Source organism: Oncorhynchus gorbuscha, linkage group LG13 (assembly GCF_021184085.1).
Source record: "Oncorhynchus gorbuscha isolate QuinsamMale2020 ecotype Even-year linkage group LG13, OgorEven_v1.0, whole genome shotgun sequence".
Taxonomy (NCBI): Eukaryota; Metazoa; Chordata; class Actinopteri; order Salmoniformes; family Salmonidae; genus Oncorhynchus; species Oncorhynchus gorbuscha.
The window spans coordinates 58,624,681-58,652,629 of NC_060185.1; the positions used below are offsets into that span (position 1 = coordinate 58,624,681).

At 44.3% G+C, this 27,949-nt stretch overlaps 1 protein-coding gene across 1 annotated transcript in view; it reads left to right on the forward strand.

Moving 5' to 3' along the window:
* The window catches only part of LOC123993196 (X-linked interleukin-1 receptor accessory protein-like 2), a 319,699-nt gene that overhangs the window by 283,863 nt on the left and 7,887 nt on the right, over nt 1-27,949 (forward strand). Inside the window, exons 7-9 of the mRNA XM_046295081.1 lie at nt 19,640-19,769; nt 24,625-24,770; nt 27,721-27,861. Of these exons, the coding sequence (XP_046151037.1) occupies nt 19,640-19,769; nt 24,625-24,770; nt 27,721-27,861 (417 nt within the window). The remainder of the gene's footprint in view (nt 1-19,639; nt 19,770-24,624; nt 24,771-27,720; nt 27,862-27,949) is intronic.

Below are 27,949 nucleotides of genomic sequence, written 5' to 3' on the forward strand. Positions count from 1 at the left end.
AGCTTTGAGGGCACTATGGTGTTGAACGCTGAGCTGTAGTCAATGAATAGCATTCTCACATAGGTGTTCATTTTGCTCAGGTGGGAAAGGGCAGTGATAGAGATTGCATCATCTGTGGATTCGTTGGGGCGGTATGCAAATTGGAGTGGGTTTGGGGTTTCAGGGATAATGGTGTTGATGTGAGCCATGACCAGCCTCTCAAAGCACTTCATGGCTACAGACGTGAGTGCTACGGGTCTGTGGTCATTTAGGCAGGTTACCTTAGTGTTCTTGGGCACAGGGACGATGGTGATCTGCTTGAAACATGTTGTTATTACAGACTCAGACACGGAGAGGTTGAAAATATCAGTAAAGACACTTGCCAGTTTGTCAGCGCATGCTCAGCGTACATTTTCTGGTAATCCATCTGGTCCTGCGGCCTTGTGAATGTTGACCTGCTTAAAGGTCTTACACACATTGGCTACGGAGAGCATGATCACACAGTCGCCCGGAACAGCTGATGCTCTCGTGCATGTTATTAGTTATTTAGCTCGTCTGATAGGCTGGTGTCACTGGGCAGCTCTCGGCTGTGCTTCCCTTTGTAGTCTGTAATAGTTTGCAAGCTCGGCCACATCCGACGAGCATCGGACCTGGTGTAGTACGATTCAATCTTAGTCCCTATATTGACGCTTTGCCTGTTTGATGGTTGGTCGGAGGGCATTTACGGGATTTTTTATAAGCTTCCGAGTCCCGCTCCTTGAAAGTGGCAGCTCTACCCTTTAGCTCAGTGCAAATGTTGCTTGTAATCCATGGCTTCTGGTTGGGGTATGTACATACAGTCACTGTGGGGACGAAGTCCCCGATGCACTTATTGATAAAGCCAGTGACTGATGTGGTGTACTCCTCAATGCCATCGGAAGAATCCCGGAACATATTCCAGTCTGTGCTAGGAAAACTGTCCTGTAGTTTAGCATCTGCTTCATCTGACCACAGTTTTATAGACCGAGTCACTGGTGCTTCCTGCTTTAATTTTTTCTTGTAAGCAGGAATCATGAGGATAGAATTTTGGTCAGATTTGCCAAATGGATGGCGAGGGAAAGCTTTGTACACGTCTCTGGTTGCACATTTAACATGCTGATAGAAATGAGGTAAAACGGATTTAACTCTTGTGTAACTCTTAACATTCTGTACACTCCCCTTGTCCTGAGGGTCAAATGAACCGCGTTCACTAAACCCCTAAAATAAAGCAGCTAAATGTCATTTTAAACCCCAAATCTATTTTGCATGAAGAAACAACCTGTCATTCATCACAGACTTTCTGAATATCTGGGTTTTCCCTCTTCACAATGACTGCATTTAATCAGTGGAAACCACTCGTTTTTATTACAGCACACCTTTCATAAGTGTTTTCTTTACTAAAGTAAAGTTTTTTTTAATTATTATTATTATTGCTAAAAGGTACTGCACAGGTCTTAACATTTTTTTGTTCTTGCAAGAGATAGCACTTGTATAGCCTAATAAAGTAGCAGAAATGTGCAGAAAGTAGTTTTGAATGCATTTTATTGAAGGGAAAACAATAACAGTCTTTTTTAGCAACATAGAAGGGATTCTTCTTATATTCTTATATTCTGTACAATGAGTTCAACTACAGAATACTAATCTTCTCCCATTTTTTGAACCATTGGCATCTTCTCCTCTTTCCTGCCCCGCCTGCAGCCTCAGGTGAATCAGGACAAGACTCAGACCCCTGAACAGCTTTCGCAAGCTCTGCAGAGGCTGCTGTGCAGAGGATGTGCTCCCTTCTTTGTATGTGTGGGGTTACAAGTGCCTTTCTCCTCCTCTTCTAAATCATTGTTCTCTTGTTCCTCCTGAACATCTGAAAGATCTGATCTACGACCTGTTGGGCACTGAAATGTGCCCTCAGGGCTTCAGCAAAGAGAGAACTGGGGGACTGTCATCTGCATCACCTTTATAGCCTCTGACTGCATTCCCCATTAGAAAACAATGCTTTCAATACATTTTTATTTTGTCAGAAATGTTGTTTATTTTGTCTGAAATTGTTTTTATTTTGTCTGTGAACTTGAAAACAAGAAAGTTTTAGTTTTGTCTGAGCTCAATCAGTAGCACACAATCTCAATTTCTTGTGTATGTGTATGTGTGTGTGTGTGTGTTTTTGTGGTGTGTGAATGATTTTATAACTGCAGGGTCAAAAATGACCCTAAGGCAATCTTTGTACCCTGGTGGTGTACAGCTTTCATAGAAATATGAACAAAGGCGATGTTTCACTTTTTCTAACGTTGGGGTCACTCTAGGGAAAGTCATCAAATTTCAAGTTGAAAAAAAATAATTTAAGGGGGTTTTCTCTGCTTTTAAACATAGTGGTGTGTCATTTTTTTACCTTAAGACAACACAAGGGTTAAGTTTCCCTGCATTAAAGTCCCCGGCCACTAGGAGCTCCGCCTCTGGATGAGCGCTTTCCTGTTTGCTTATGGCCGTATACAGCTCATTGAGTGCAGTTTTAGTGCCAGCAGCTACGGAAAATTCAAATTAAAAACCTCTACGTAGATAGAGTATCTCATGATAAGCTGTAGACCACACTACCTCAGGCGAGCAAAACCTTGAGACTTCCTTAGATATCATGCACCAGCTGATGTTTACATGCATAGGCCCCTGCCCCGTGTCTTACCAGAGGCCACTGTTTTATCCTGCCGATAGAGTGTGTAACCCGCCAGCTGCATGTTCTTAATGTCGTTGTTCAGCCACGACTCAGTGAAACATAAGATATTACAGTTTTTAATGTCCCGTTGGTAGGATATATATGTGCTTTCAGTTCGTCCCGTTTATTTTCCAGCGATTGAACGCTAGCTAGCAGGACGGAAAGCAAAGGCAGATTAGCCACTTGTTGCCTGATCCTCACAAAGCACCCTGATATTTCTCCACAAAATCTTTGTTTCCTTCTCCAGCGAATGACGGGGATCGGGGCCTTGTCGGGTGTCTGTAGTATATCCCTCTTGTCCGACTCATTGAATTAAAAACTCTTTGTCTAATCTGAGGTGAGTAATCACAGTTCTGATGTTCACAATCTATTTTCGGTCTTAAGAGACATTAGCAGCAACATTATGTACAAAACAAGTTATGAACAACGCGGGGTGGGTAAAAAAAATAGCATGGTTGGTTAAGAGCCGATAAGACGGCAATTATTCATCACAATTGTGTTGTAATAAAAACACGACCCTCCCCAAAGCGAATATAAAAATACAACTCCCCTATTTTGACCCCTGTGGCCCCTGTGACTCAGCGGTCTGAGGTAGGGGTGAAGGGGGCTGAGGTCTGGGGCTGGGGTTGTGATGGTGCAGCTGAGGGTAATGTGCTGAGCGCCACAGCAGGCAGCGAGCACAGCTGCAGCCGCCCGTGCAGATGGTGACTTTGCATCTCAGATGTTTGCTTCCTGGCTGCCTAGGAGGCTGTTTACTGCACCGCTCTCTAGCTCTCTGCACATATGCCGCGGTCAGATTGTGGGGGAGAGAGCTTCTCCGCAAAAAAAAAAAAAAACACAAACCAAGTGTACAAAAATATGTATGAAAATGTACAGAGAGTGCTCGAATGTCCCACTTCTGTTGGCCCATTTTGTCAACAGCAAAAGCCTCTCACCACCAGCGCCTGTTGGAGTACTGTAAACAGAGGCACTGGAGGCTCTGTTTGTGTTGTGTGTTAAATTAGAGATGTGCCTTTCTGAGCAATGCTCGTTCGAATCAATGCCATCTCACCCCTGGTTGACCCTAATCCACAACGCTAGACACATATGCCTCAAGCCATGCATTGTCTGCCGTCTGCCTGCTGCATGGCCCTCGTATCACATTGCTGTTCTGTTTGAATTCCTAACTCCGGTCGACCCGGCTGTAAACTCATGACCCCGTTTACAACATTATCCATATCACTGACCTCGCAGCTCTCATCTCCCTCTGTGTCATCCTTTCATCAGCATCCCAGCCGGGGCAATGTGGGCAGGCTGTTTATCCTGCCGACAGGTTTGTGTTTTTATCATCGACTGCAAGAGATTCACCTGCATAGGACTGTAATCACAGTAGTCCGGTATTCTAAATATTTGTTTCTTTCTTATCATGAGTGTATGCATGAGATGTAATTAGAACAATAAGCACTATTAAACAATTATTATGCCCGGTGTCCCTCTCTCTTTTTCTCTCTTTCTCTCTCTCTCTCTCTCTCTCTCTCTCTCTCTCTCTCTCTCTCTCTCTCTCTCTCTCTCTCTCTCTCTCTCTCTCTCTCTCTCTCTCTCTCTCTCTCTCTCTCTCTCTCTCTCTCTCTCTCTCTCTCTCTCTCTCTCTCTCTCTCTCTCACGCTCTCTATGTCTCACACTCTCTCTCTGTCTCTCTAAGGGTTAAAGAGGGTTTTCTCTAAGTGATAGAGCATGAATATTAGCAATTTAACTTTTATTTCATGAGCAAGTCACCAGGAGAATCTGGGCTACTACACCAGAGTTGCAGCACCAGCCGGTCCCCACTATTCGTCATTTGCCAAAACTCCCTGCATATCCCCAACTGTTTGGAAAAACCTCTCTCCTCACTCTCTCCAGAGGTACAACTGCAGAACTGCAGAATTAATGCATTAAGTAATCGTTGTTGGGCAAATCAATTTACTTCCACAGAAACCCTCTGTAGTCACATATCTGGTAACTGTTGGCTCAACATTAGATTATTTATATTCTCTCTCTCAGATTAATGTTTATTTCTCTCTCTCGCTCCCAGACTGTCTCCCAGACACTCAGGCATTTCTCTTCTGGCTGGCTCTCATTTCATATCAGACATTTTTGCACTTATGAATTATGGTCCCACCAATTATTCAAATATGGTCTCAGAGAGGATTAAATCCCAACCACTTGCACTTTGGAGGAAATTATCTTTTAAGTGGAATCATTTGCTAAATTGGCCCATTTAACCTCAAACCAAGGTTTATTTCACGTTATTGTATATAGTAGTATGTCAAATATGTTGATATTGAACACGTTAGGATGTAGTAATATGTATTATGTGTCTAGGATTATTATCTTGCTCGTTAAAAGATGCCCTATTCCTTAGATGTGATGGTTTCATCCTGCAACCTCAACTAAATAAGACTTTTTCTAGGGGAAATAATTTGAAAGTGTTGAGTTTATCAACCGATTGTGTGAACAAACATCTCCAAATGCCTGAGAGGATTTTCCCTTTTAATTACTTGGCTTGAACGTATTTAGGTTGGGAGATTCACTACTTTTTCCCCTCCGCGGTGTCATAACAATTATGCTAATGAGGCTTGTGAGTGGTGACTGGTCTCCGTTAATTTCCCCCGTTGTCTGCTTGTCTGTGGACCCGTCTCGTCTAGTATGAGTGAGCTGTGTGAGCCGCTCTATAGGATACTGTGTGGGGAGGACGGGCAGTCAGATTCCAACCGAGGCAGATGTTGATTTCAGCATGCCAAATCCTGCACAATTGATTGTCAGAGCCGAACGTGTGGATGGAAGGGAGGGTGATACTGCTGGGATGGGTCTATTGCTCTAAGCAGTGGTTTTTGCTGCTGGCTGCTTTCATGTTTTACTTTGGGTACTATCAGCTAATCAATGGCCCTAAGTGGACAGATGCACAGCATTCTGCCTGTTAAGGGAGAGACCAAAACAACATTTGCCAAAGTCAATTTTAGTTATCTTACTCATCCCCCTCTCTACCTGCATTCCCCTATAGATATGCCTGCAGTATAAATAAACTATCTTGTTGAAAAAGTGTACCAAAATCCATTATGTTACGATGCTTCTGTTATGGTGTTGTGGCAGATTGATTAAAAGTATATTTCCTTTTTAACATGTTCATCTGAGATACATTTGAGTTCCTCCGCCCAGTCCTTCCCTCTTGTCCCATGGTCCCAGTGTCAGAAAGGCAGCCAGGCGGGGAGACACTGATCTCAGCTGTTTGTAGGCACCTGTCTGTCTGCTTGGCCATGCCTCCTGTGACTCTGGACTGACTCAGTCATTCAGGTGCCTCATGGCCATCTGGGGGCTCAGGGTTATAGGATAGCCCGGTTAGTACCCCCACCATGCCCCTGAACCCGGCCGTGCCCTTCACATGCACACAGCACACCCATCCCTGAGCCCTCTGACTAACAAAGTCTGCTCTCCTTCCTAACGGACTACTATCCGCCATATGCCTGTTTATTTATGGCCAGGTCGCAATTGTAAATGAGAACTTGTTCTCAACTTGTCTACCTGATTAAATAAAGGTGAAAAAAATAAGTAATAATAATACAATTCGGAAATGTTTATTTTTTGAAAGTGTCTCGAGATATGGTTTTCTGAATGACAACAATTCCATTATGTATTACATTCAGCTTCCTGCTCTGATAAGCACAGGACTACTGATTGTAGTCGTACTGTCAGGTAAAGGAAGAGGTCATATGACGTTACCGACCCTCAACTCATCACTATTAAGTTATGTAAGGCCGATATCTTATATTTGATACATACAGACACAGGTCCATTATCGACTATGTATGGACAACACCCCAAAAACACTGTTTGCATCCCAAATAGCATCCTATTCCCTTGAAAGCGCACAATGGGCCCTGGTCAAAAGTAGTGCACTATTAAAGATAATAGGGTGCTATTTGGGACACATCGACTGACTACTGACACATCATGGCCCACTTGATATCCTATCACAGTCCTCCTCCATCTCTCTAATCAGGCCAAGTGGCCCTCTAGACTAATCACAGCTAATTCAAGATGAAAAAGTCCCTTTTGATTAGTTTGCAAAGACGATCCTCCGAGGCCGAGGCTAAAGGAGCTGGGGTTGTAAAGGTAGTGACTGTCATGCAAGGACAGCAGGAGAGGTAGAGGAGCTTACAGTGCCATTCTGATAGATCCAGGCTGTTGACTTGGACTGTTGACTCGGCCACATCCCCACATCACCACTGTCAAATGAAGCCAAGGTCGTCCCTGACATGACACTGCCTTACCTGGGCTGATACAGTACGGGATGAGCGAGTTTCACCCCCTACGTTGCTCTGATACCAATATCTCCTCCTCTTGCTGTACAGTACACCAACCCGCCCCCACTCCGGTCGCCATGGTGCCCTTGTTTTTCTGAACCACCATTCAATCCTGCAGTAGACCACCCACTGCATAGAGTCAAAGTGAAACTGTCGGGGGCTAATGGGGAAAAATATATCCAGGCATTTAATTGCATGTACAGTTGTGTGAGGTTGTTGTCAGGGAAATGGCTGGGAATGGCAGCCAGTAAATCATGTCAGATTACAGTGCACCAGAGGGCATGTTCAGTATGGTGGATATATACTCACAAGTCATAAATCTCTCTCAACAAGATGCACACTGAGTATACCAAACATTAGGAACACCTTTCTAATATTCAGAACAGCCTCAATTCGTCGGGGCATGGACTCTACAAGGTATCGAAAGTGCTCCACAGGGAAACCCAGCAGCGTTGCAGTTCTTGACACAAACCGGTGCACCTGGCACCTACTACCATACCCTGTTCAAAGGCACTTAAATATTTGGTCTTGCCCATTCGCCGTCTGAATGGCACACATACACAATCCATGTCTCAATTGTCTCAAGGTTTAAATATCCTTCTTTAACCTTTCTCCTCCCCTTCGTCTACACTAATTGAAGTGGATTTAACAAGTGACGTTAGTAAGGGATGGTCAGTCTATGTCATGGAAAGAGCAGGTGTTCTTAATGTTTTGTACGTTCAGTGTATATGGCAGCAATTTTTACTGACTATATGCTAAAAATGCAGTAAAGCTATCCTTAGTATCCCTCTATGTAAAATGGTACTCAAATGCAAAAAAAGATACTCGGACATAGACATCATAGAACTGATCAAGCAACAGTTTTATGTTACAGTATGCAGAGAGAAAACATTACAGTGAACATTATGAGCGTCACTGCACTAAGATCCACGACGAGCAATAAAATGGTCTGTCTTAATTTAGCATTTAATGCGGCCAAGGCCATTAAATTGGATGTTAATATCTCATCATTATATTGATAGCAATGATTATGCAGATTGCAGTCATCAACAGATTGTATTAATGAGTCATCTTGGGGTTATTGGCACCATCAGCGGTCTTCATCCTCTCTCTCTCTCGGCATGACTCCCCATTTCAAATAAGGACTGGTTGTTAACAGCGGTTGAATTTTAACACCTATGCATTGTGACAGATTGTTTCATGGGCAAAAAGAATTGCAGATGGAGACAAGAGTTGCACAATTCATTCTCTCTCTCTCTCTCTCTCTCTCTCTCAGCTAGAATATTGGAGTGGCAAAGGCTACCTTAAGGGGAGAATTAGACTTTACAAAATCCTGTCCAAAAAAATATTCAAAAGTATGAGTTGGTTGGCGCCTGCGAGACCTGAAACACAGCTGCACTGTGCAGTGTTTGATTAAAGACCTGCTGTGCTTATGCTATTGTGTGCTCATAGTGCTCATAGTGGCCCATGCATGAGGCAGACAGTCATAAATGCAGTAGTACAGTATAAAGAGGGTTCCATTTTGGACTGGATATTGTTCTAGAATACGTAGCTGACCCAGCGGTTAAATAGCCTGATGTGTTTGCAATTATTATGCGTTGTGGTCCATGGAAGGGCCTAGAGGATTTGACCGCCGTGTTCTCACCCTGTTATGGTTTATTAAAATCATCAACCTCGTCTTAGTGTGTTAGAATCGCTCCATTGGCAAACGTTTTCTAGGCACACCGCCCAGCCCCAATAATTTATTCTTCGGCGTTAACAGGGCACTCCCCAGGATTCAATTTAGCTAATGTGGTGGCAAAATATTTAGAGGTGGAATTAGTGGGTCTGCTCATTAACCAAGGTGATTAAGAGGTGTTGCAGCCATTGTGATCTTCTCTATCCATTCCTCCATGATTTTATTTCAAATATAACCCTTTCCACAGAGAAAAAAGCAAATAGTTGCTTTATAAAGAACCCTTTCCACAGAGGGTTCTACATGGAACCCAAAAGAGTTATAGCTGGAACAGAAAAACTGTTCTCCTTTGGGTACTGGTGCAGAACCCGTTTGGAACCCTTTTTTGCAGCCATTGTGATCTTCTCTATCCATTCCTCCATGATTTTATTTCAAATATAACATTTCAATTATCTGAAATAGTTGCTTTATGATGGTAAAGATTGAAAAATATTGCAAATGTATCCATTCATTCCACACCCTTTGCCATCTACTGTACCATCGACATCAGTGCTATATTACTTTCCGATTTTTAGGAAGCTGCAGTTGAACAGATCTTCCCACACACTGAAAGAACACAATGAACAGGGCTTGTTTGGATTTGTTGGCAGCAGCACGTCTTGGCAGGATGTTCATTCCTCTATCAGTATTGTACTTCAAAGCACTTCATCATGTTTAGCATCCATACCTCTATTCTCACAATCAAATAAATAAGTAGCATAAATGTGTGCTCTACAGTGATTATAAATTATTTGGTCTTACACTCTTTATTCTACCTGGAACCAAAACGGTACTATCTAGCAGTCCCCATAGGAGAACCATTTAAAGAACTCCTTTTGGTTCGAGGTTGAACCCTTTTGGTTCCAGGTAGAACCCTTTTGGTTCCAGGTAGAACCCTTTTGGGTTCCATAAAGAACCCTTTCCACAGAGGGTTCTACATGGAACCCAAAAGAGTTATAGCTGGAACAGAAAAAGTGTTCTCCTTTGGGTACTGGTGCAGAACCCGTTTGGAACCCTTTTTTCTTAGAGTGTCCTATACTTTGACTGTTGTTTCCCCATCAGACAAAATAAGAGTAAATTCCATAATGTTGTAAGTAACTAATCATCTCCCGCCTTGTAAGTGCCGCAGTGAATATCAGCAGAGCCTATTGTGTGATGTGTTCACTGCTGGGGTCCCACTCATCCTCTTTCACTGGCTTGATTCTTTCCAACTATCCTCTTTTAAAACCTCTCTGTAATATTTCCTCTAATGTCAGTCTGAGGTTACATCCCAAATGGCAACTTATTTCCTACATAGTGCACTACTTTTGACCAGAGCCCCAGGGGCCCTATAGGGAATAGGGTGCCATTTGGGAGGCAGACTGAGAGGATCCTTCTGTTAGTAAAGTTGTTGAGGAGTCAAATGAGCCTTTCAGAAATATTTGCATTTAATCAGCACATCTGGAGGTACAGGAGATGTGGCTTTGTCCACCTGGAGAGAGTGGCAGAAACACAGAAGAAATACAGAGGAATTGTTCCCATGCAACAATACCACAGCAAAAACAGAGCACCATTTCAAACATATGGCAATGGCACATTTTCAAATATTCCCTCATTCTCTGTTTGAAGCAAAATGGGGCCTCACATGGTTAGTTCACAATGCAGGGTGAGAGAGAGAGAGATAATTGTTTAAGGGTTGTTTATGGTTATGGTTGCCGTTAACGACAGGTTCCAGATAGCTCCACAGATCATCAGTCTCCAGACCTCTCTCGGCGTTGTCACTTCTACATCACAAAGTCATGTTGATTCTGATGTTTATTCAAACGACTTGACCTGTGACCGCTTTTGCTACCTTGTAAAACCTTCGGAGCCATCGGCAAAGACTAACCTGCCACACCTCATTTGCCTATAGCTTTGTGAACATGGGGAGAGAAAACACACTCACACACTCTGCTGCCGAAAACAAAGTTGCAAAATCCAAAGTGATGCTTCCTCAAACAGCCTGGGGGAAGGGGGGTTGACTGACAGGGGACAGGTAGGTGTAGACCGATGGTTAAAATAATTTATTTTACTACAAAAGCTTGTTTTCATGGATCATCCGAGTAGCCTAATCTTAGCCTTTGATTTCTGGCAGTGCCACCACGCTAACACCCAGCACAGGCTGACAGTCGGGAACCAGGGATTACAGTAGATTGTCATACACATGGTGTTTGGAACCAACCGACGGCCTGTGTTTCTGTAGACACCCCTGGGCTGGATGGATGCAGTAGGTTTTTCCCTGTGATGCCAGGGGGCACTTAGCCTGCACTCAATAAACTAAACTACTTCTCCACCTGATCACACACCCAGCCTGTGATGTTGCTGACCCACCATCATGTGTTGCTAGGATGGGGGAAGGCAGTGGGTTATTTGCAATGGGTAGTGGCTTTACACTGAACAAAAATATAAAATGCAACATGTAAAGTGTTAGTCTCAAGTTTCATGAGCTGAAATAAAAGATCACAGAAATGTTTGAAATGCACAAATGTTGTCCATATCTCAAATGTTGTGCAGAAATTTGTTTACATCCTCGTTAGTCAGCATTTCTCCTTTGCCAAGATAATCCATTCTACTGACAAGAAGTTGATTAAACAGCTCAATCATTACGAAGGTGCACCTTGTGCTGGGGACAATACAAAGCCACTCTAAAATGTGCAGATTTGTCATTCAACACAATGCCACAGATGTATCAAGTTTAAGGAAGCATTCAATTGGCATACTGACTGCAGGAATGTCCACCAGAGCGGTTGCCACAGAATTGAATGTTAATTTCTCTACCATAAGCAGCCTCCATCAACGTTTTAGAGAATTTGGCAGTACATCCAACCGGCCTCACAACCGCAGATCACGTGTAACCACGCCAGCCCAGGAGCTCCACATCCAGCTTCTTCACCTGCGGGATCATCTGAGACCAGCCACCCGGACACCTGATGAAACTATGGGTTTGCACAACCAAGGATTTTCAGCACAAACTGTCAGAAACAGTCTCAGGGAAACTCATCTGCGTGCTCGTTGTACTCGCCAGGGTCTTGACCTGATTGTAGTTCTGGAAATGCTCACCTTCGATGGTCACTGGCACGCTGGAGAGGTGTGCTCTTCACGGATGAATCCCAGTTTCAACTGTACCGGGCAGATGGCAGACAGTGTGTATGGCATCGTGTAGGTGAGCGGTTTGCTGTCAACGTTATGAACAGAGTGCCACATGTTGGCGGTGGGGCTATGGTATGGGCAGGTATAAGCTATGGACAACAAACACAATTGCATTTTATCAATGGCAATTTGAATGCACTGAGATAGCGTGACGAGATCCTGAGGCCCATTGTCATGCCATTCATTCGTCGCCATCACATCATGTTTCAGCATGATAATGGACAGCCCCACGTCCCCTTGTCACATAATTCCTGGAAGCTGCAAATGTCCTAGTTCTTCCATGGTCTGTATAATCACCAGACATTTCACCCATTGAGCATGTTTGGGATGCTCTGGGTCAACAACATTCCACAGGCCACAATCAACAGCCTGATCAACTCTATGCGAAGGAGATATGTGAGGCAAATGATGGTCACTCCAGATACTGGCTGGTTTTCTGATCCACACCATAACCTTTTTTTAAGGTACACTACATAACCAAAAGTGTGGACACCTGCTCATCGAACATCTCATTCCAGAATTATGGGCATTAAAATGGAGTTGGTCCCGCATTTGCTGCTCTAACAGCCTCAACTCTTCTGGGAAGGCTTTCCACTAGATGTTGGAATATTTCTACGGGGACTTTAAAACCGTGATGCGACTCCTGTTGCGTCTACAGACGCCCCCCCCCCCTCAAAACAATAGTAGTTTATAGAAAGTATTCAGACCCCTTGATGTTTTCTACATTGTTACGTTACAGCCTTATTCTAAAAATTATTCAATTGTTTTTTTCCCTCATCAATCTACATACAATACCCCATAATGACAAATCAAAAACCGGTTTCTATCCATTTTTCCAAATGTATATATATTTTTAAAATCACATTTACATAAGTACTTACTGTAGTACTTTGTTGAAGCCCCTTTGGCAGCAATTACAGCCTCGAGTCTTCTTGGGTATGAAGCTACACGCTTGGTGCAACTGTATTTGGGGAGCTTCTCCAGTTCTTCTCTGCAGATCCTCTCAAGCTCTGTCAGGTTGGATGGGGAGCGTTGCAGCACAGCTATTTTCAGGTCTCTCCAGAGATGTTCAAGTTCAAGTCCGGGCTCTGGCCGGGCCACTCAAGGACATTCAGAGACTTGTCCCAAAGCCACTCCTGCATTGTCTTGGCTGTGTGCTTAGGGTCGTTGTCCTGTTGAAAGGGGAACCTTCGCCCCAGTCTGAGGTCCTGAGCGCTCTGGAGCAGGTTTTCATCAAGGATCTCTCTGTACTTTGCTCCGTTCATCTTTCCCTTGATCCTAACCTGTCTCCCAGTCCATAACGCTGAAAAACATCCCCACAGCATGATGCTGTCACCACCATGCTTTACCATATTGACGGTGGCAGGTTTCCTCCAGACTTAACACAAGGCATTCAGGCCAATCTGGGTTTTATTAGACCAGATAATCTTGTTTCTCATGGCCAGAGTTCTTTACAGAAGGTGCCTTTTGGCAAACTCCAAGCGGGCAATAATGTCCCTTTTATTGAGCAGTGGCTTCCATCTGGCCACTCTTCTATAAAGGCCTGAAGTGCTACAGAGATAGTTGTCCTTATGGAAGGTTCTCCCATCTTCACAGGAGAACTCTGGCGCTCTGTCAGAGTGATCATCGGGTTCTTGGTCACCTCCCTGACCAATGCCCTTCTCCCCTGATTGCTCAGTTTGTCCGGGCGGCCAGCTCTAGGAAGAGCCTTGTTGGTTCCCAACTTCTTCCATTTAAGAATGCTGGAGGCAACTGTTCTTGGGGACCTTCAATGCTGCAGACATTTTTTGCTACCCTGCCCCAGATGTGTGCCTCGACATAATCCCGTCTCGGAGTTCCACAGGCAAATCCTTCGACCTCGTGATTTGGTTTTTGCTCTGACATGCACTGTACTGTCAACTGTGGGACCTTATATAGACAGGTGTGTGTCTTTCCAAATCATGTCCAATCAATTTAATTTACCACAGGTGGACTCCAATCAAGTTGTAGAAACAGCTCAAGTATGATCAATCGGAACAGGATGCACCTGAGCTCAATTTTGAGTCTAATAGCAAAGGGTCTGGGTTTTTAAAAACCTGTTTTCATTTTGTCATTATGGGGTATTGATGAGGGAAAAAAATAATTTAATCAATTTTAGAATAAGGCTGTAACGTAACAAAATGTGGAAAAAGAGAAGGGTTCTGAAAACTTTCCGAATGCACCGTGTCTATTGCAGTAACGTGGAAGGGCTCTGGCTAGTATTACTTAGCTAGCTAGAAGGATGAAGCAAGAAGATAGAGTTAAACTGAGCCTACCTCATCAGATGCAAAAACAGGCTACTAAGTTCTCTTTGCTTTACAGAGTGTAGGCTACTGAGACAGACAGTGATGTGGCGCTCAGTGGTGAGGCTGAGGCAGGCTGCAATGCATGCAGGAGGAAGGAGAGGAGACAGAGAGAAAGAGGAAGCTATACCGCCTGCCTGGTGCCCAAATTGATAACGTATGTTGCGTTTGAGTTTGGAGATGAATGGATTCAGTTCAGTAATCCTGATGAGCCCTTCCCAGCTAGTTAGTTTATGCTGGCTAGCTGGCAACAACAGCAGCATGGCACAAGTTAAAACTTGTTAAATAAAGTGATGTTTATTTCAATGGGCGAGGGAGAAATCATTTTTAGCACGAGCAATTAGGTTTAAGTGCCTTGCTTAAGGACACGTTGAAAATTGTTTAACCTAGTCGGCTCTGGGATTTGAAAGAGTGACCTTTTGGTTATTGGCCCAACGCTCTTAACCGCTAGCCTATCTGCCGCCCCAGTTGTAGTATTGGTCACAGTCTGGATGTCCCCCTAACATGCCACATAACTAACGTAACGACAAGCCAGTGCGAGGTGCTTGCCGACGTGAGATTTGCTTCCCACTGGGCACCTGTAGGCTATCACATGTCACCAGCTGTAGCTAACGCCAATTTAATATTAACATTAGCGAGAGCAACAATTTAGTAAATATTTTCTTAATGCTATTTCTTTAACTGCATTGTTGGTTAAGGGCTTGTAAGTAAGCATTTCACGGTAAGGTCTACACCTGTTGTATTCGGCGCATGTGACAAATAAAATGGGATTTGATTTGATTTGAATTGCACTGTACAGCCTTACCCATGGATCTTGGGTCCATGAAATGGGGCATCAGCCTATTCGGCGACAGCCACAGGCTACAATTCTGAAGAGTTCATTTTGAGTAGGATAGCAGCCTACACGAGCAATAACTTGTAATATTGGTAGTAACCATCTGGATGTCACTGTGATACAGTCTACTCAGATAACATTTTATTTGTCACATGCTTCGTAAACAACAGGTGCAGGCTAACTGCTAAGGCTTACTTACGGGCCCTTTCCAACAAAGCAGACAATATTGCTCAATGGGTAGATTTTGCTTCGCAAGTGTCCTTTACTCCCACTTGCTGTGCAGTAAAGGTGAAGTAGCTAGATAGTGCAGCCAATATCAGGCCTGGGTGACAACTAAAGCACACTTATTGTAGTGATTTTCACAGAAAATAAAATAAAATGTTATTGGTCATATACACATGGTTAGCAGATGTTATTGCGAGTGTAGCGAAATGCTTGTGCTTCTCGTTCCGACAGTGCAGCAATATCTAACATGTAATCTAACAATTCCACAACAACTACCTAATAGACACACATCTAAGTAAAGGAATGGAATAAGATTATATACATATTAAAACATTTTTTTAAAGGATTTCACCTTTATTTAACCAGGTAGGCTAGTTGAGAACAAGTTCTCATTTACAACTGCGACCTGGCCAAGATAAAGCAAAGCAGTGCGACACAAACAACAACACAGAGTTACACATGGAATAAACAAACATACAGTCAATAACACAATAGAACAAGTCTATGTATAGTGTGTGCAAATGAGGTAAGATAAGGCAATAAATAGGCCAAAGTGGCAAAATAATTACAATTGAGCAATTAAACACTGGAGTGATAGATGTGCAGAAGATGAATGTGCAAGTAGAGATACTGGGGTGCAAAGGAGCAAAAAAAAAAATAACAGTATGGGGAGGAGGTAGTTGGATGGGCTATTTACAGATGGGCTATGTACAGGAGCATCTGTGAGCTGCTCTGACCGCTGGTGCTTAAAGTTAGAGAGGGACATATGAGTGTCCAGCTTCAGTGATTTTTGCAATTTGTTCCAGTCATTGGCAGCAGAGAACTGGAAGGAAAGGTGGCCAAAGTAGGAATTGGCTTTGAGGGTGACCAGTGAAATATACCTAGCGTGTGCTACGGGTGGGTGCCTCTATGGTGAACAGTGAGCTGAGATAAGGCGGGAATTAACCTAGCAAAGACTTATAGATGACCTGGAGCCAGTGGGTTTGGCGATGAATATGAAGCGAGGGCCAGCCAATGAGAGCATACAGGTCGCAGTGGTGATTAGTATATGGGGCTTTGGTAACAGAACGGATGGCACTGTGATAGACTGCATCCAATTTGAGGAGTAGAGTGTTGGAGGATATTTTGTAAATGACATCGCTGAAGTCAAGGATCGGCAGGATAGTCAGTTTTACGAGGGTATGTTTGACAGCATGAGCGAAGGATGCTTTGTTGTGAAATAGGAAGCCGATTCTAGATTTAATTTTGGATTGGAGATGCTTAAGTCTGGAAGGAGAGTTTACAGTCTAAACCAGGCACCTAGGTATTTGTAGTTGTCCCACATATTCTAAGTCAGAATAGTGATGGTGGACGGGCGGGCAGGTGTGGGCAGAGATCGGTTGAAGAGCATGCATTTTGTTTTACTTGCATTTAAGAGCAGTTGGAGGCCACGGAAGGAGAGTTGTATGGCATTGAAGCTTGTTTGGAGGTTAGTTATTAACACAGTGTCCAAAGAAGGGCCAGAAGTATACATAATTGTGTGCATAGAGGTGGATCAGAAAATCACCAGCAGCAAGATCGACATCATTGATATATACAGAGAAAAGAGTCGGCCCGAGAATTGAACCCTGTGGCACCCCCATAGAGACTGCCAGAGGTCCGGACAACAGGCCCTCCGATTTGACACACTGAACTCTGACTGAGAAGTAGTTGGTGTACCAGGCGAGGCAGTCATTTGAGAAAACAAGGCTGTTGCATCTGCCGATAAGAATGTGGTGATTGACAGAGTCAAAAGCCTTGGCCAGGTTGATGAATACAGCTGCCTAGTATTGTCTCTTATCGATGGCGGTTATTATATTGTTTAGAACCTTGAGCGTGGCTGAGGAGCACCCATGAATCTTTGGGGATCTCAGACGATACGAAAGAGAGGTTGAACAGGCTAGTAATAGGCATTGCAACAATTGCATAAATATATGGATGAGCAATGACAAAGTGGCATAGGCATTATGCAATAGATGGTATAAAATAGAGTATATGCATATGAGATGAGATGAATAATGCAAAATATGTAAACATTATTAAAGTGGCATTATTAAAGTGACTAGTGATCAATTTATTAAAGTGACCAGTGATTTCAAGTCTGTATATAGGCAGCTGCCTCTCTGTGTTAGTGATGGCTGTTTAACAGTCTGATGGCCTTGAGATAGAAGCTGTTTTTCAGTCTCTTGGTCCCAGCTTTCATGCACCTGTACTGACTTCGCGTTCTGGATGGTAGCGGGGTGAACAGGCAGTGGCTCGGGTGGTTGTTGTCCTTGATTATCTTTTTGGCCTTCCTGTGAGATCAGGTGCTGTAGGTGTCCTGGAGCGCAGGTAGTTTGCCCCCGGTAATGCGTTTTGCAGACCTCACTACCCTCTGGAGAGCCTTGCAGTTGCGGGCAGTGCAGTTTCCGTACCAGGTGGTGATACAAGCCCGACAGGATGCTCTCAATTGTGCATCTGTAAATGTTTGTGAGGGTTTTAGATGACAAGCCATATTTCTTCAGTCTCCTGAGGTTGAAGAGGTGCTGTTGCGCCTGCTCTGTGTGAGTGGACCATTTCAGTTTCCACCTTCTCCACCACTGTCCCGTCGATGTAGATAGGGGGGTGCTCCCTCTGCTGTTTCCTGAAGTCCACTATCATCTCCTTTGATTTGTTGACGTTGAGTGAGAGGTTGTTTTGCTGACACCACACTTCGTGTGCCCTCACCTCCTCCCTGTAGGCTGTCTCATAATTGTTGGTAATCAAGCCTACTACTGTTGTGTCATCTGCAAACTTGATGATTGAGTTGGAGGCGTGCATGGCCAAGCGGTCATGGGTGAACAGGGAATACAGGAGGGGGCTGAGAACGCACCCTTTTGGGGCCCCAGTGTTGAGGATCAGCGAAGTGGAGATGTTGTTTCGTACCTTCGCCACTTGGGAGCGGCCAGTCAAGAAGTCCAGGACCCAATTCCACATGGCGGGGTTGCGACCCAGGGCCTGAAGCGTAATGATGAGCTTGGAGGGTACTATGATGTTGAATGCTGAGCTATAGTCAGTGAACAACATTCTTACATAGATATTCCTCTTGTCCAGATGGGATAGGGCAGTGTGCAGTGTTATGGCGATTGCATCGTTTGTGAACCTGTTGGGGTGGTAAGCAAATTTAAGTGGGTCTAGGGTGACAGGTAAGGTGGAAGTGATTTGATCCTTGACTAGCCTCTCAAAGCACTTCATAATGACAGAAGTGAGTGCTACGTGGCGATAGTCATTTAGTTCAGGTACCTTTTCCTTCTTGGGTACAGGAACAATGGTGGTGGCCATCTTGAAGCGTTGGGAACAGCAGACGGGGATAGGGAGAGATTGAATATATTCATAAACACACCAGCCAGCTGGTCTGCGCATTGATCTGAGTACGCGGCTAGGGATGCCGTCAAGACCGGTATGAAAAATAGTCCCAACTTCTGCAGAGAAGTTTCAAATTCTAACTCAAGCTTCTAGCCACAAACATAAACTAGCTGGAAAGGGCGCATCAGGTCAACTGACTGAACCGACTGAACCGAATACATTGGTCTCAATTCTATTCTCGCTGTGCGACATACGTCATCAGTTTGGGGACCAGGCATGTCCGTATAACCTCTGTGTGCTCCATTGATGTCTGTTTGTGAGGAGCTTGATTAATCATGCCTAGGAATACAAACACTTTGTATTTTGAGAAAATAGATATAATGTAAAGAGTTTATGATTTTATGCAAAACATCATTACAACTGACTGAACATTCGCTGATGCCATGTGGCAGTGTGAATCATTTATCATATTTTCCCCCTTTCAGGGGTATGCTATTACAGTTGTACAGATAATAGGCTATGTGTTTGTAGATCAACTGAGGTGAATGAACCTACAGCAGTCAAGGTGATAATGGCTGGGGTCATTTTTGCATGTTTTTGCTGTTCTCCAAATAGCATTTTCTGAACTGTTTTAGTTGTATAGAAATGCAGTAAATGAGCTACCACTTTCAAAAAATCCCCTGCCCCCTTTCCGGACCTCATTAAAACTCAAACCCTTGTTACGGCCCTGTGTGTGTGCGTGTGTATGTGTGTGTGTGTGCGTGTGTGTGTGTGTGTGTGTGTGTGTGTGTGTGTGTGTGTGTGTGTGTGTGTGTGTGTGTGTGTGTGTGTGTGTGTGTGTGTGTGTGTGTGTGTGTGTGTGTGTGTGTGTGTGTGTGTGTGTGTGTGTGTGTGTGTGTGTGTGTGTGTGTGTGTGCGCGCGCGTCTGCATGAGCCGTGTGTACATGTGTGTGCTTTCCTCAGTTCTCTCAAATAAACGCTGACCAGTATGTTGCCGTCCTTCCTTCCTTGTCATTCCAGGTATGCCCCTCAGTCTGGACTGTAAGGCCTTCTTCGGCTACAGCGGGGAGTCCAGACCTATCATCTACTGGATGAAAGGGGAGAAGTTTGTGGAGGAGCTGGCAGGCCACATTAAAGAGAGTGAAGTCAGGTACTGTATCTATCACTGCAAACTTTTCCTGTTTTTATTTTTCTGATGGTGGACATTGTGGTTTCTGCTTACATACAGATACTAGAGTGGATGTGACTGACAGTGTTACTTGTAGGAAGAAGAAAAAAAACATCCTCCCCAATATTATCCCCTTTCGGTCTGTGGAGTAATGTCTTGTGGGTGTGAAACATCATCAGGAGTCATTAGGAGTGTGATGTGCCAGCGGCCACATCCTGTGCTGTCCAGTGTGAGGTATTAACGATGACTGACAGCTTATAATACCTCCATCGGCAGGGGGGAGTTCTGCTTCAATATCAGCCCCAGGATTTGTACTACAGTCTAAAGGGGCAGAAGCAAAATCTTCACTCGTACAATGAGAAATCATGTAACATTAATTTAACAAAAGCAGACTGCTCCCATTGAAAGTGGTAAGAGTGAGAGCTCCTCCTCTTGTTGGAAACGTTGATCTCCACAAAGAGAAGGAAGCTAGTAATTACCACATAAAGCTGTCGTGTAAATTGAACCAATACTACGAAATGACAAATAAAAGTCTCTCACCTCCCCAGCCTGGAGTAGAGAGAAGCATTTCAGAGTCATAAAGTACACAGTGGATTTCAAAACAACTGAACTGACTCCTCCACACCAGAGCCCACCTCTACAATTAGACATCTGCTATCTAACGTTACTCCTGGCTCCCACTCCTATCAACATCCAGTGTCTTCTCCCTGGACTGGCTAGGAACAATGCCTGTAACTGCCACCACATCCCAGCACACACGACCAAAACAAAGCCAACCAATTTTTCTCTCTTACTAACCAAACGAGGCTGGATGTCTACAGCTGTACAGATGAGAGAGGGAAGATACTGAAATTAATTATGAAAAGCAGATAAAAGCACTTGAATGGTCAAAGGGGGTTGAGAGAGAGGAGATACAGTGAAGAGTTATTATTTGTTGACAGGCAGACTGTCATTTTCCGTCTGCCTCAATATTGGTGAACGGCCAAGAATTATGACTAAGAAGGGAGAGTAGAAAAGGCTGCTTATTTAAGAGGGTCTAATAACCCTAAGAACAAAGGCTGTGCCAGTTTTCAGGATAAATATGTTTGGGAATTCATACAAAGAAGTCCAGGTCAGGTTAGTGCAGTAAAATGCTCTGACCCAGTTTCTTTCAGCGCTCCTGGTGTACCAATGCAATCTGAGACAGAGGGAGAGAGAGATGGAGAGAGAGAGTGTGCATGTGTGTGTTTCGTGTGTGCGTACGCGCATGCACGTGTGTCTCTGTCTGTCTTTGTCTGCACGTGTGTGCCTGTGTGCTCGTGGGTGTTTGTGAGGATGTGCGTAAACGTATGAGGCTGTCCGACTGTGAATATTCTGGAGAGTTTTAGCAAGTGGCTCGTCATTCAGAATGACCTCTCACACTGCACAAATCGCCTGTCAGAGCCGAGCATCACATCAGTCGTTCCCACTGACACTGCAAAGAGCTGCTCTGTATTTTGGGGTGGAGGAGTTGAAGTGCTCCTGTGGGGGAGAGTTTTTTTTAACGCTGCAGACTGACCATGTATCGTCTGCTCCGGTTTTGTTTTCCTCCAGCCAAGCGGAGGAACACCGCCAGGCAGCAGGCTCACTAACACCACCACTAATTACACCATCGCCTCCTTTCCCCCACTAGAAGCACATCCTCCTTCCTAACATAGATGTACAGGTTCGGATGCCGCAGTGTCGCCCACATGGCCCCTGTCCCTCACTCCCCCATCCCTCCCTCACTCCCCCATACCTCCCTCCTCCCTGAGCCATGACAGCTCAGCCCCCGCACTGCCGAGACACATCAATCTGCTGGCAATGGGCCATGGATTTGGCCCGAGACGGGGATTACCACGAATAACCCCCGTTCGCCATCCTGCGGACCGGCAGTACCACAAGTCAATCCAGGCCTGACAGACCCTCCAACCTCCCCTCCGCACAGCAAGCAAGTTGCCATAGAACGCCCCATCAGCCAGGCCTGGGCCGTCAGGCCGCCAGCCTCCCAGCTCTCCCCTGGATAAACATACAAGACCACGTGACACAGGCCAACCCAGGCTGCGAGATGAGGCTAGAAAGGGTGAGGGGTGGGAGGGTGAAGCATGAGCGTCTGCTAAATGACTTAAATGTAAATGTAAATGTAATACATACATACATACATACATACATACATACATACATACATACATACATACATACATACATACATACATACATACATTACATTACATTACATTACATTACATTACATTACATACATACATACATACATACATACATACATACATACATACATACATACATACATACATACATACAGTTGAAGTCGGAAGTTTACATACACTTAGGTTGGAGTCATTAGAACTTGTTTTTCAATCACTACAAACTTTCTTGTTAACAAACCATAGTTTTGGCAAGTCGGTTAGGACATCTACTTTGTGCATGACACAAGTAATTGTTCCAACAATTGTTTACAGACAGATTATTTCACTTATATTTCACTGCATCACAATTCCAGTTTACATTCACTAAGTTGACATTGCCTTTAAACAGCTTGGAAAATTCCAGAAAATAATGCTTCTGATAGGCTAATTGACATCATTTGAGTCAATTGGATGTGTACCTGTGGATGTATTTTAAGGCCTACCTTCAATCTCAGTGCTTCTTTGCTTGACATCATTGGAAAATCAGAAGAAATCAGCCAAGACCTCAGAAAAGAATAGTAGACCTCCAAAAGTCTGGTTCATCCTTGGGAGCAATTTCCAAACGCCTGAAGGTACCATGTTCATCTGTACAAACAATAGTACGCAAGTATAAACACCATGGGACCACACAGTAGTCATACCGCTCAGGAAGGAGATGCATTCTGTCTCCTAGAGATTAATGTACTTTGGTGCGAAAAGTGCAAATAAATCCCAGAACAACAGCAAATGACCTTGTGAAGATGCTGGAGGAAACAGGTGCACTTCACAAAATAGATGGCATCATGAGTTAGGAAAATTATGTGGATTTATTTCAGCAACATCTGAAGACATCAGTTAAAGCTTGGTCGCAAATGGGTCTTCCAAATGGACATTGACCCCAAGCATACTTCCAAAGTTGTGGCAAAAGGGCTTAAGGACAACAAAGTCAAGGTATTGGAGTGGCCATCACAAAGCCCTGACCTCAATCTAATAGAAAATGTGTGGGCAGAACTGAAAAAGTGTGTGCGAGCAAGGAGGCCTACAAACTTGAGTCAGTTACACCAGCTCTGTCAGGAGGAATGGGCCAACATTCACCCAACTTATTGTGGGAAGCTTGTGGAATGCTACCCAAAACGTTTGACCGAAGTTAAACAATTTAAAGGCAATGCTACCAGTGTGTAAGTAAACGTCTGACCCACTGGGAATGTGATGAAAGAAATAAAAGCTGAAATAAATCATTCTCTCTACTATTATTCTGACATTTCACATTCTTAAAATAAAGTGGTGATCCTAACTGACCTATGAAATTGAATTTTTACTAGGATTAAATGTCAGGAATTGTTGAAAAACGTAGTTTAAATGTATGTGGACACCTGCTTTTCGAACATCTCATTCCAAAATCATGGGCAAAATCATATGGAGTTGGTCCACCCTTTGCTGCTTCTGGGAAGACTTTTCATCAAATGTTGGAACATTGCTGTGGGGACATTCAGCCACAATAGCATTAGTGAGGTCGGGGGCTGATGTTGGGTGATTAGGCCTGGCTCGCAATTCATCCCAAAGGTGTTTGATGGATTTGAAATCAGGGCTCTGTGCAGGCCAGTCAAGTTCTTTTACACCAATCTCGACAAACCATTTCTTTATGGACCTTGCTTTGTGCACTGGAGTATTGTCATGCTAAAACAGGAAAGGGCCTTCCCCAAACTGTTGCCACAAAGTTGGAAGCACAGAATCGTCTATAATGTCATTGTATGCTGTAGCGTTAAGATGTACCTTCACTGGAACTAAGGGACCTAGACCGAACTATGAAAAACAGCCCAAGACCATTATTCCTCCTCCAACAAACTTTACAGTTGGTACTATGCATTCGGGCAGGTAGCGTTCTCCTGGCATCCGCCAAACCCATATTCATCCATCGGACTGCCACCTGGTGAAGCGTGATTCATCACTCCAGAGAACGTGTCTCCACTGCTCCAATGGTGTGAGCTTTACACCACTCCAGTCGATGTTTGGCATTGTGCAGGGTGATCTTAGGCTTGTGTGCGCCTGCTCGGCCATGGAAACCCATTTCATAAAGCTCCTTACTAACAGTTCTAGTGCTGACGTTGGTGGTCCCGCACTTGGCGGTCCCATTCTGTGAGATTGAGTGGCCTACCACTTCGCAGCTAAGCCGTTGTTACTCCTAGAGGATTTCACTTCACAATAACAGCACTGTGTGTGTGTGTGTGTGTGTGTGTGTGTGTGTGTGTGTGTGTGTGTGTGTGTGTGTGTGTGTGTGTGTGTGTGTGTGTGTGTGTGTGTGTGTGTGTGTGTGTGTGTGTGTGTGTGTGTGTGTGTGTGTGTGTGTGTGTGTGTGTGTGTGTGTGTGTGTGTGTGTGTGTGTGTGTGTGTGTGTGTGTTGGCTCTCCAGCTCCACTCTAATGGCAAAAGTCAACAACAGGACTCCGGGACAGAATCTATGCCTAACAAGGATGACCTCAGTGCTGAACTCTTGTTAGCTGCATTGTGGAACCAGGGCCTGGCTCTGAAAACAGCCACTATGCGAGACGTATCTCTGTCCCCCACTATCAACCTAAGTGGGATCTTCTATACTCCGGGCCATGGCACCACCCCTGAGGTCTGTCTCTCTCTCGTCCTCCTCCTCCTCTACACAGGGTGTTGAAGGAGTATCTAGGGGAGAAAGAGGTGGAGCTGTCCCTAACCTTTGATGCGGTGGAGGAGACGGACCTGGGCAACTACACCTGCTTTGTGGAGAACCATATCGGGCGGAGGAGTGGCAGCGCCATCCTGCAGAAGAAAGGTATGCTTGGCCTCAAAACTGCTGCTTCTGTCTAAGCTGCTGCTATGACAGCAACACTTTAGGCTAACAGATTATGGGTAATGTCTTCCTGGGGAGGGGTGCGGCGGTGCAACGTCAGGCCTCAGCGCCATCCCACCTCCCTCGCCATCCCCTCCTGGAGGGGGGGTGTCCCGCTGTGTCTCTTCTAATGGGACAGGTGATTAAAGCCACAACTAATGACGACCTTCCTTCTTCTGGTTCTGTCCTTCCAGAGGAGTGGTTAAGTATAGGAGGGTAAACACCCAAGGATCACTGAGAGAGACTGACAGTGTCCCACTCCCTATCTCTCTATCTCTGTCTTTATCTGCCTTTATATCTCTGTCTTTATCTGCCTTTCTATCTCTCTTTTCCTATTATTCTGCATTTGTCTCGCTCCCTCTCTCCCCCCACCCCCCCCCCACCCCCTCGCTCTCCTTTTCCCTCTCCCGCTCTTGCTCTCTCCCTCTCTCTCTCGCTCTCTCCCTTCCTTCTTCCCTCCCCCTTTTTCTTTCTCTCTGCCCCCACTTTCTCCCTCCCTCTCTTTCTCTGATTATGCGTGGGGAGGAGCACAACCTCTGACTCATGCTAAGCAGTTCATTTAGTTCAGACTCAGCCTAAGATTGGTCAGATGAGACAGGGGGTACCATTGTCACATAGTATTCGTGCAAGTAACAGTCAATTAGGGGTGAGAGCATTATCTCCGTTTCCCATTTGGGCAGTGACTAATTAAAACCCCATTTCCTCCTGCCAAATTTGTCTAATAATACTGTGTCATTCTATATGTATCATTCAATGAGGGTAAAGGTAAGGAACCTGGCTAAACTGAGATGTATACTTTGGAGAAATACATTTCGGAAGCGATTGTATGGAGATGAATGTTGCTAGGTAGGTAGTGAAAACTGAAAAGAGCATGAGTTTGCAGACAGCAGACTTTGATCCCCGTTTCTCTTTCTCTTGGAAAGGCAGATATGCTTGAGTCACAGCTTTAGAAGTGCATTGTAAACTAGATTTTGGCTGAGAGCAAATGTATGTTTCATAGCCTCAGCACAATGAAAAACTACAACCGTGAATTGTCTGCTTCGTATGCACCAACATAGTATTGTAGCAGGTCACAAAAGGGCAAAATTAGTCTAATGGAATCAAATATAATACTTGTGTATTTTATGTTACAATATTGCATGAAAGATTCATCCCAAATGACCTCCTAACCTCCCAAAGAGCTGAGTCATCATCTCAAGACATTGTTGTGGCTTAAGTGTCTCGTTTCACAAGGAAAACAATTCATTCAAAAATGTATTTCAGACCCTCGAGCACATTCATATAGCCATTAATGAAGAAAACAGCGTAATTTGTACCTATTAACTTTAGGTTCGTCAGCATACAGTGTACTGTATAATTTTGATAGCCATTAAAATTGAGGAAAATATGTAAAGGAATAGCATGTAGGGCAGCACAGACTAGATCAGACAAGTATATCAGTGTTGGGGGGAAAAAATGCATCCAAATATTTGGTCCATAAATATTTAATTCCCCATAAAACATGAGAAATCCTTCCCACTCCAGTTTTGAAATATTGCTCAGCAAATGAGCGTCCTGAATATGCAGTATTTAAATATTAGTAGGAAGTACAGAACTGTACTATTACTTTGGACATCAGTTTAGTTCAGTTCAGGTTTCTCCATGAGAAGGAAAGAGTGGTCCTGTGTTCTACACTCTGGTCTTGGAGTGAGGCTACAGAGACCTCTACTGGCCACTGCTCACTGGGCTAAACACGAATCATCACGGCCCATAGAACACATGACAGAACACATGCAACATAATGGAGGAGCGCATTATAATCAAGCATAAACATTGAGGGCTCTACTCACAGTATTGATCTGTGTTGTATACATGTGGGATGTTAGAGTAATGCTTGTAGTGAATGGCAATGGAATCTCCTTGTATTGTTCAACTGCAGCTGAATTGTGGTTTCACAGGGATGACTACAGGGCCCCTGTTCATAAAGCATCTCAGAGTAGGAGCGCTGATCTAGGATCAGTTTAGCCTTTTAGATCATAAATGAATAAGATTACAAGGACAGTGGGAACCTGATCCTATATCAACACTTCTGCTCTGAGATGCTGTACGAACACAGGCCCAGATTGCTGAAGTGGTTTAAGCTCAATAGGACATAAACCTATTTTGATAAAAACAGAATGTGTAAGGAAATGGCACGCCGACCCATCATCCCTCTCTTCTTAAAGGTTTTATGATTTCACAGATGAGTGCGTTCACACACCAACCTACCAAGTACCCCAGTGCTGTGTGTCAGTGACGAGTGGCCCGACAGATAGTGTAATGTCTGACAGATGCAGGATGAGAAATTATGCTGCTATCATCTGGAGTGACTGCAGCTAAGATTTATGGCTCACATTTGGTGAATGGCAGCAGAGCAAACATGAACGATTATAGCTAGTTTTGCACCCCCTCGGCCCCCTTTCATACACACGTACGCACGCACACACCTTCAATATTGCGTGTGAAAGCATAGAACGAAGAAATGTTCTCATATCTCTGTCTTTCCGCTGTGTTTCTCATAAAGAATATATATGACAGTTCAATTGAACTCAATTCAGATGAATGCTTGGTTCTTCAGGCAGTATTTCCTCACAGAACACTTGGAAATGACTTAATTGAACCCTATAGGCCCCCAAGAACTGTGGACGTAAGCTTCTGTTGACATTGCAACGAAAACACTCTTCAGTAGAAAGATACAGAGGAATTGTGGTAGGGGAAAATGTCTTGAGCAATGTTAGTATGTTGTGGCAGTAAGTGTCTTATTTCTCTGTTTCTCCTCAGACTTCATATATCGCTCTCTGTATGTTTATATTTGTTCTCTACCAGACATGTAATCATATCTATCTTTATGTTCTGTCTCTATCTCCTGTACCAGACATGTACAGGCTAGAGCTGGCTGGTGGACTAGGGGCCATCCTGCTTCTTCTGGGCTTCTTCACAGCCATCTACAAGTGCTACAATGTGGAGATCATGCTCTGCTACCGGAGGCACTTTGGGAGCGACGAGACAGAGGACGGTGAGTGTGTGTCACCTGGGGCTGGGCTGGGTGTGCCCTACACGACCAGTTCTGGGCCTATAGCCCACCCAGTGAGATTCTCAGAGCA